The 10,815-nt window shown below is 37.3% G+C and overlaps 1 protein-coding gene across 1 annotated transcript; it reads left to right on the top strand.

The window, feature by feature from the left end:
* Positions 1-259: 259 nt before the first annotated feature.
* On the top strand, positions 260-1,112 carry LOC142530472 (uncharacterized). Its single transcript, XM_075636309.1, has 2 exons — positions 260-743; positions 1,039-1,112. The coding sequence occupies exons 1-2, from the start codon at positions 260-262 to the stop codon at positions 1,110-1,112; spliced, it is 558 nt and encodes a 185-aa protein (XP_075492424.1).
* Positions 1,113-10,815: the final 9,703 nt, after the last annotated feature.

Raw genomic sequence — 10,815 nt, 5'->3', positions numbered from 1 at the left:
AAAGGGCAATCCAAATTCTTTAAAATATGTTACGAGCTTGCACAATTGATTTTCCAAGAAGTTGGGATTCTAAGTTGCCTTTAGTGGAATTCATGTATAATACAACTACCAGTTTTCAATCGGCATGGCACCCTACGAGGCTTTATATGGAAGAAAGTGCCGATTCCCTTTGTATTGGGAAGAAGTAGGTGAAAGGAAGATGTTGGGCCCATAATTGGTTCAACAAATAGCAGATGTTGTGGCAGTGATCCAAGAAAAAATGAGAACCGCTCAGTCTCGACAGAAGAATTATGCCGATGTTCGACGACGACCTTTAGCATTCGAGGTTGGTGATCATGTATTTATTAAGATAGCTCCTCTCAAGGGAGTTATGCGATTTGGCAAGAAAGGTATATTAAGTCCTCGATACATTGGGCCATTCGAGATTTTTGACAAAATTGGAGACCGAGCTTATCGTCTTGCATTACCACCAGACATGGATCGAGTTCATAACGTCTTTCATGTTCCTATGTTACGTAAATATCTTCCCAATCCATCTCATGTTCTTCGGCACAAATCATTGGACCTTCTACCTAACCTAAGCTACGAAGAAATGCCGATTCAAATTCTTGATCGCAAGGTAAAAATGTTAAGAAATAAAGAAATTGGACTTGTAAAAGTTTTATGCAAGAATCATATGATTGAAGAGGCCACGTGGGAACCGGAAGACGAGATGAAGCATCGTTCTCCGATTTTATTCAACAGTAAGCAAATTTTGATGACGAAATTTTTATAAGGAGGGGAGATTGTAATAGCCCAACCTTTTAGCAGGATAATATTTATGGTTTATTATAGTTATGAACATGTTATATGGTTTAATGGGTGATAATATGGGATATGGTTATGGTTATTGACATGGTTTTAGTATGTTTATTGTTGTTGATGGTATATTGTATAGTTGTTACGTTATTGATTATGGAAAGGATGAGTTGTTGATGTGATGTCTTGATGGATGATTAAAGGATGTATATGGATGTTTTGTTCATTGGTATTGCATAGGATTGGAAAGTGATGGATTTAGGTGTGTTGGTGATGCTCATGTGGTGCAGGAGCAACGTCGCAGCGCAAGGTAGCAGTGCTGCATGGCATGCAGGGCCGAAGCCCTGGCGCCGTGGCGCTGTCAGGCAGTGCCGCGGCGCTGCCAGGTGCGAAGCGCAGGCGCCGCAGCACCAAAGAAGTGGAACCGCGGCGCTAGACGTGCCAAAAATGTGGTTTTAGAATGCGATTTTTATGAAGTGAAGGGCTTATTTATATCATTCTAGGGGCTTATTCTCTCCCTAATCGATCAAACCCTTCCTTCCTCAAGTTTCTCTTCCACAATTCTCAACTTCAAGTTCAAGAATCATAGTTGATTCCTAATGTCTTCTACCTTAAATTTCAAAGGTAATCACTTTTTATTTCTTGGAAATTAGAAGGGTTTAAAATATTAAAGGGTTAAGTTAGATTATTGATTTTCATAGATATTGGTGATGATTGTTGGTTATTATTATGTATGATGTTGTAGTAACACATTCAAGGTCACCCTAACAACCAATTGCTTGTTGGGTTGTAAGTAGAAACTTCTCCTTGTGCTCACATGATAAATATATGTATATGAGCCATGTTTATTGATGAGTAGCTCCTTTCATTGGTATATACTTGATATATATATTGTTACATATTCATTGTTCACGGATCATTATTGAATTCATTGATCAAGGAGCTAATAAACATTTGTGCCTATCAAGTATTTGATTTATTGCCTCAATGAGATTTCCTTTGATTAAAGCTAAGGAATGATAGTCATTCATGCATGTCATTGGCCAATCACATGATTATGAAGTATCTCTCACAGTTTTGATATTTATATCAAAGATATACTACCACAGGTCAGAGGTCACAGGTCACAGAACTGTCATTTCCTTTCTTTAATCCATGCTAAGAAATACTATCTTTATTGTTTTTGATATTATTGTCCATTTGAAGATAGTATTATTCAATTCATTGCCATTGCTATAGCCATGTTTCAAGCCAAGCCTATGTATTTGTATTTTTTATTGATTGTTTTCTACTTACTGAGTTATATCTCATTCAAGTTAATGTCATGTGATGCACGTGACAAGAAAGACTGAAATGGATTGTCCGAGGCTGAAGAAGTCATATGACTAAAGAAAAGAGAATCTTTGAATGTTCACTTGTATTTTAGAGTATATTGAACATTGGAAGTGTCAAGAATTTTGTATGTTGCAAATGAAGGTCGGAAAAAATTTAGTGTTGGCTTTTGGCTGTGTGTTGAATGATATTTTGTGAATGATTAAGTTAAAAGTTTGAAATTTTTATGTAGATGGTATTTACTATCACTTTGTATCAAGTTTCTTCCCTTTTTAATGTGATGCTTCTGCATATGCTATTTCTTTCTTTACATTAAATGCTATGGGAATGGGGTTTGTTTCAATAGATAAGTCTTAAGTTGAAATGGGTTTGTACAAAGAGTTGTATTGTCGCGTATTTTCCTCTCACAACCGCACAGTTGTCAAGTTTTAATATAAGAGAGTAAAGTATCGTTCCCACGAGGAGTGTATATATAAAAGTATATCAGTGCATGTAGTTAAAATAGTCAGGACTTTATCTAGAAATATAAATTAAAGGTTTGGTTTACTGAAAACGAATCACTTGTAAATAAATAGTAATCGAATAACCGAATTGAGAAAATATCAATAAAAGAAAATATCTAGAGGAGCGATTTCACTTAGTTTCCACGATAACTATTCCCGGTTGACTTTATATTCATGAATTCCATTTGTTCAATAGCCAAGAACATTTAATTTTTTTATTCCCCTTTCCCAAGAGATGAATAAATTGTATCATTCAAACTTAGACTCAAACATTCCTAAAAAAAATATAAGTTTAAATGATATATGCAAACGATGATCTTACCTAGGCCTCGCTAAAGTTATATGCCTTTCGAACAATATAATCATTTAACGATGTGTCCCTAATGATCCATAATTCTAGCCCCTCTCCAGAGTTGTAGAATTATTTAGATAACAAACAATTTACGGCTGGTAAATTGAAATTGATAAGAACTAGGAAACACAATTAAACCAAAAGGAATTCAATAATATAAACAAGTAAGTCAAAATTATCGTGTCAACAAAGCTACATCGTCCTCTAGAATTGAAAAGTTAGTGCATAATGAAATCTAAAAAAACAAAGCATGTTTGAAGATTTAGACAATTCAACACAAAAATTAAAAGGGCGAAAGATTAGATAAAAAAGTAGAAGTGGCGTCTTTGTCCCCAGATTCGTCGTTGAGATCAATCCTCGCGTTCCAATTCGTCTCCAACGTGTGCTCTCATCTCTCATGTCCTTTCTCTCCCAAAAAAGGGATGTCCTCTGTGGGGCCCCGGGTCCGATATCTAATACTAATAATTTTAAATGTATCAAACCAAACGATTTAATAAAATATATAATTTCTTGTTCACAAACTGACATAAACATCGTCAGAATAATTTAAATGTCTCAAATGTTTGAAATATAATTTTCAACATGTCAAAATAACTAGTGAACAAAAGTAATCCAAACATCATCAAATAGCTCCTAAGACCCGAGAATCCCATTCTAACTCGTATCTCCTCGCCTGGAACTGGACTCTAGTATCCCAAGCCTCGCCTCTCCCACCGTCAAGCACATGAAAACAAGAGGTAGCCGACGTGCCGGTGAGTATAAACCGAGTATGATATAATCAATAACATATGAGAATTTAATTTTCAAAATAGTTCATATAAATCCATAAATATGCAATATAATGCAATGCATGATCAGAAGCTGTGGGCTATCAATAAATTTCAAGATCAAGTGAATCATCTGGTCATAGGGTACCCAAGGAAAGAGAATCCCCCAGCAACATCCACCGACTCATCCGCTCGAGGTGGGGTGCTGTGTTCTACAATCCCAGGACTATGATGCGCCTATAGAGACTGTTCAGGCCATAGCAGCGACCTCCGCATACACTATGCCAACTCAAATATAGCCCCATACGTCCAACAAATCAATATATCAAGGCGACCTCCACCATATCAAATGTGAATCGAAAAGTGGCTCAATATGCAATGCAATGATGCATTACAATCTCATCAAGTCAATATCATAATAACTCATCTCAAAAGATCAATCATCAAAAATCACAAGTATTTCATCAAGCCATAGAATTTTCAATTTAAAATAAAAATGATACATTTACCTCGTATGTTACCGACCGTAACATACCTTTCAAATATTACCAAAAGAAGATCGAAATTTATAGGTGAGAAGTCTTGAACCTCTGAATTCTACTATAACTCAAGAACTCGGATCATTTATCAAAACATTGCAATTTCTGTACAAAATTCATAATTAATTCAATAATGCTTCGAATCAAGATCCGCAATTTGGATATTCAAGAAAACTCAAATCCCAACAATTGTGTAAAGAAGAAATTAATATCATTTCTTAACCGTAATATGACATAAAAACATTCATTGAATCATTTTGTCAAACACGTGACGTGCGTGCTAAAGAGTTAGCTCCTCTACAATTCCATTTGTTTTCCAAAATATCAATACATACCCATTTCTTTTCCAAAATATCAATACATACAATACCATCAATCATTATATTAACAACTTTACCTCAACACTCAAACCAAACATCCCATTGTTTTCCCTTTAATAACTAACTCAAGGAAATAAGCTTTCTTACCTTGCTTCTAAACTCTTGAGGAGAAGAACTTCTAATCTGCAAGCAAAGATTAAGGCTTCAATCAAAGATTAATGTCTTGGAAGAAATTGGATTGAAGGAGAAATGAGGAACCCTAGCTCTAAACCGATGGAGAGAAATGAAGATGAGAAGAAATGATACAAAAATCATTCCCCAATCTAATATATACCATCCAAACCTCAAAACACGTTTTTTGTACAATTTCTGGGCGCCATGGCGCGTATTTTGGCGCAGGGGCGTGCACCATACTGCCCAAGCACAAAAATTTCAGAAATGGGCGCGCCATCGCGCGGGATCTGGCACAGGGGCGCGCCGTATTCTGTCCAAAATGCATTTTTAACTTCAGAATTTGCGAAAGTGGTAAACTAGAACGTTGTATCCCTATGTCTTGGCTTGCATCTCCAATTAGCCTCATGTCATTTGGAGGTCTGAGTAAAAAGTTATGCTCAATCTCCCAACATGTGTCATTGTAGGAACGACGATACGCACGACACACTTCGGGGAGCTTTTGGCTCGTCTTCCCTAATATTTGACCAAAAACTCAAAATAAGAAAGTTATAGCCTTATGTCTTATCTTTCTAATAAAAGTCACTTCACATCAATTGGATCAATATACAAAACATTATGCTAAAAACCACAACTACTGCCACATTTTTCATACCGTTTCTGCACTTCCATTACCTATTTAGCTCAAATTCAACCTTTGATTCTACCCATCCATTATCTATTCAATTCAATAACATTCATTACCATTCATACCATAACGTAAAGCCATAAACCATCACAACTACTGCCACATTTTTTCAAAATTCGGGCATTACAATTCCTCCCCTCTAAAATAGATTTCGTCCTCGAAATCAATCATCTCTTTCATGTCTAACATGTAATAATCAATACTGAAAATAAAACCGATAATAGAATCATACTTCATTTGAATAACTCTGGATATTTTTGTCTCATTTTATCTTCTAATTCCCAAGTTGCCTTTTCGACACCATGTCTGCTCCACTGTACTTTAACCAATGGTATCAATTTATTTCTGAGTTGTTTATCTTTTCTGTCTAGAATCTGAATCGGTCTCTCAATGTAGCTCAAATTCTGATCTAACTCAACCTCATCTGGTGGAAGTACATTAGAAGGATCTGGATAATATTTCCTCAACATGGACACATGAAAAACATCATGAACACTTGATAACGCAGGAGGAAGAGCTAATCTATAAGCCAAATCACCAACACGTTCCAAAATCTCATATGGACCTATGAATCTCGGTGATAATTTACCTTTCTTTCCAAATCTAACTGTACCACGGAAAGGAGATATTTTCCAAAAAAACTCTGTCACCTTTCTCAAAAATCAACGGCCGTCTCCTGATGTTCGCATACTTAGCCTGTCTATTCTGAGCAGCTGTCATATGACTCTGAATCAATTTCATCTTCTCTGTCATATCTCTTATCATATCAGGTCCTACAATTGGTGCTTCAGATAAATCGTCCCAATACAGAGGAGATCGACACTTCCTGCCATATAGTGCTTCAAATGGTGACATTCCAATGCTCACTTGATAACTATTGTTATAAGAAAACTCGACAAGTGGTAACGAATCCTGCCAACCAATACCAAAATCCATCACTACAGCTCTCAGCATATCATCTAATGTCTGAATAGTATGTTCTGACTGTCCGTCTGTCTGAGGATGATATGATGTACTCAAATGCAAACGAGTACTAAGGGCCTCTTGTAAACTCTGCCAAAAATGAGAAGAAAATCTGGGATCACGATCTGATACAATTGACTTAGGCACACCATGCAATCTCGAAACTTCTCTGATATATAATCTGGCCATCTGATCATGCCTATATGTCATCTGAAAAGGAATGAAACACGAAGACTTGGTTAATCTGTCAACGATAACCCAAATTGCATCGCAACCCCTCGACGACCTCGGCAATTTCGTGACAAAGTTCATGGTGATATGATCCCACTTCCATTTTGAAACTTTAAGGTTATGCAAAAGACCTCCTGGTCGTTTTCTTTCTGCTTTCACTTGTTGACAATTCAAACAACGAGATACAAATTGTGCTATGTTAGATTTCATTCTTTTCCACCAAAATTTAAATCATTGTAAATCTTTTTACTTCCAGGGTGTACACTGAACTTACTGCAATGAGCATCACGCAAAATCTGTATCCTCAACTCTGAAATATTAGGAACTACAATACGATCATTCACAAACAAATACCCTCATTATTGATCTGAAATTCTGATTGATGTCCTGATTTGACAAGTTCAACTGATTTCTGATTGCTTTGATCTAACTTTTGGGCCTCTACAATTTTGACAAACAACTCGGGTTCTGCCTGAATCATAAATACTCTTACAGGTTGAGTATATACCACAAAATCCAAACCAGAAAGACAACATTATTCTACTAAATCAGATACACTGCTAGTTATCAGGGACATATTACATGCTTTTCTACTCAAAGCATCGGCTGCTGCATTAGACTTTCCTGGATAATATTTTATTTCGCAATCATAGTCTTTCAACAAATCTAACCAACGCCTCTATCTCATGTTCAACTCTGCTTGTGAAAAAAAGGTATTTCAAACTCTTATGATCAGTGAATATCTCAAATGTCTCCCCATACAAGTAGTGACGCCAAATCTTTAGGGCAAAAACCACTGCTGCTAGTTCCAAGTCATGAACGAGGTATCTAGACTCATGTGGCTTCAACTGTCTTGAGGCATAGGCAACCACACAGCCGTGCTGCATTAATACACAACTCAATCTTTGATGTGAAGCATCAGTGTGCACTGTAAATCCTCCTACACCTGGTGGAATCGACAGAACTGGAGCACTAGTCAATCTATGCTTAAGTTCAACAAAACTAGCCTCACATTCTGGTGGCCAAATAAATTGTGCATTCTTTTGTGTCAGCTGTGTAATTGGCCTCGCAATCTGTGAGAATCATTCAATAAATCTGCGATAATAGCCTGCCAAACCCATAAAACTACGTACCTTAGGAACTGATGTCGGTCTAGACCAATTGATGTTTGCCTCAACTTTACTCGGATCAACTGATATACCAGCACTCGAAATCACATGTCCAAGGAATACCACTCGATCCAACCAAAACTCGCATTTGGATAATTTAGCATACAACTTTTCAGTTCTCAAAATTTGCAAAACAGCTCTCAAGTGCTCGACATGCTCAATTTCAGATTTTGAATAAATAAGAATATCATCAATGAAGATCACAACAAATTGATCTATATACCGTTGAAACACACGGTTCATCAAATCCATAAATACCGCAGGTGCATTGGTCAACCCAAAAGGCATAACCAAAAATTCAAAATGCCCATATCTGGTACGAAAAGCAGTCTTAGGCACATATGTCTCTCTAACTCTTAACTGATGATATCCGGATCTTAAATCAATCTTAGAATATACTGAAGAACCCTGCAACTGGTCAAAGAGATCATCAATCCTTGGCAAATGATACTTATTCTTTACTGTGGCTTTATTCAACTGTCTATAATCGACACAAAGCCTCCTAGACCCATCTTTCTTCTTCACGAATAAAACCGGAGCACCCCAAGGTGAAACACTTGGTCTTATATATCCTTTAGCCAATAGATCCTCAAGTTGTTCCTTTAGTTCCTTCAGTTCAATTGGCGCCATCCTATAAGGAGCTCTAGAAATAGTCTGTGTACTTGGCATTAACTCAATGTTGAACTCAACCTCTCGGACTGGAGGAAATCCTGGAATTTCGTCTGGAAATACATCTGAAAATTCACTAACAATTGGAATATCTGCCAATTTAGGTACTGACCTTGAAATATCAATCGCATAAACCAAGAAACATTCGGCTCCTTTCTGTAACAAACGAGTCATGGACAAAACAGATATCAAAGGAATCTTAGCTCGAGAACCTTTACCATAGAATGTCCAGTGATCTGTCATATCAGGCCTAAACTTAACAATTTTCTGAAAACAATCTACAGTAGCCCTGTATCTTGTCAACATGTCAATACCAACTATGCAGTCAAAATCAGAGATCTCCAATATATTACAATCAAGCTCAATGACATTATCCTCATAACGAAATTCACAACCACTTATCATTTCAGCTGACCTCATCACTTTTCCCAGTGGAGTAGAAATAGATAAGGTAGATGATAATGGTATATAATGAACGAATGCAATGTGACAAAGTACTCAGATATGAAAGTATGTGATGCACCCGTATCCATCAAAACATAAGCAGGATAACCTGAGAGAAACCAATTACCTGCAATGACATTATCTGAAGCATGATGTGCCTTATCCTCAGTGAGTGCAAAAAACTCGAGCCTGCTGTCTAGGTGGATGTCCTGCCTTGTGGCCACCACTATGTTTGTTCTGATCTGACCGGTTTGATTGCTGATAAGAATGAACTGTAGGGGTCTGAAGATTCTGGTGAGGTGTCTGTCTCGATGATCCCCCACTCTGAGATATTTCACTGCCACGATTAGGTCACACTCGAGCATAGTGTCCCACCTGGTTACACAAGTGGCAAGCTCCTGAGATTCCTCTACACTAATCGGTATAATGTCTACCACCACACTGACCACAAGTTGTGCCTGAATAACCAGTGCTCTAAACAGAACCAGACTGTCTCGATCCACTAGAATTCAAAAAATTACTGCCATGCCTCTTAAATTGCTTCCCTCTAGCCCTAAACTGCTCTCTTATGTTCCCACTATTACCCTGTCTGAACTGCTGTCGGAATTGTGGCTGTTGGGGTCGTTGCGAATACTGAGAACCTCTCTGCCTATTGATTCCGGTTTCAGCTCCCTTTGCTCTATCAAGAGCCTCAACAAAAGTGTTAGGCCTTCCAGTATTAACCAGGGTAAAGATATCAGGATTAAGACCATTTATGAAGTGATCAGCCTTAGCTTCTTCATCAGATGCTACATGAGGAGCAAATCTCAGTAAATTCGAGAACTTAGCAACATAGTCCTCAATATTCAGATTTCCCTGCTTTAAATTTGCAAACTCGGCTCCCCTATCTTTCCTGTAAGAGGTAGGAAAGAAACGCTGATAAAATTCAGATTTAAAAATATCCCAGGTAACAATCGTACCTCGACCCTCTAAAGCTTTCTTTTTCAGGATCCACCAACTCTTAGCAACATCTAATAACTGATGAACAACTAATTTGATTCTACGATCATGTGGATACTCAAGAGATTCAAATAATTGATCCATATTCTCCAACCAGTTCTCACACCCTAATGCATTCTCGGTACCCTTCAACATCGTTGGGTGCAAAGGCTGAAATCTGGCTAACAGTATCTCTATCGGAGTCGGAGTTATATCCATCTGAGTATGAATAGCTCTACCCTGATCTTGTGCCACTGGTATGTTCTGTCTAGGTCTACCACGACCTCTACCACGAGTAGCCATGTCTGATATACAATAGATCAAACATAGATAAATCACAATATCATAATCATCTCAATCTTGTATCAATCATCTGTGGCTCTCGAGACTCAATAATCTCAAAAATCACGAATATAGCTCAACAATAGAGTATCTCAATTATGATCATGTATTTCACATTACGGCACAGTGAAAATGCTAGAAAATATATCACATGATCAAGCAATTCGAACTGACTCGATCTACCCTGTTCCCAAATATCATACGCTCTGATACCACCAAATGTGGGGCCCCGGGTTAGATATCTAATACTAATAATTTTAAATGTATCAAACCAAACGATTTGATAAAATATATAATTTCTTGTTCACAAACTGACATAAACATCGTCAGAATAATTTAAATGTCTCAAATGTTTGAAATATAATTTTCAACATGTCAAAATAACTAGTGAACAAAAGTAATCCAAACATCATCAAATAGCTCCTAAGACCCGAGAATCCCACTCTAACTCGTATCTCCTCGCCTAGAACTGGATCTGGTATCCCAAGTCTCGCCTCACCTACCGTCAAGCACATGAAAATAAGAGGTAGCCGACGTGCCGATGAGTAT

The sequence above is a fragment of the Primulina tabacum genome, chromosome 17 (assembly GCF_025594145.1).
Source record: "Primulina tabacum isolate GXHZ01 chromosome 17, ASM2559414v2, whole genome shotgun sequence".
NCBI lineage: Eukaryota > Viridiplantae > Streptophyta > Magnoliopsida > Lamiales > Gesneriaceae > Primulina > Primulina tabacum.
This window is presented reverse-complemented; position numbering and strand designations above follow the sequence as displayed.

Coding starts and splice junctions, on each gene's coding strand:
- LOC142530472 (XM_075636309.1), top strand. CDS start 260: ATGAGAACCGCTCAGTCTCGACAGAAGAATTATGCCGATGTTCGACGA. Junction 744..1,038: donor TTCTCCGATTTTATTCAACA/GTAAGCAAATTT, acceptor GGTATTGCATAG/GATTGGAAAGTGATGGATTT.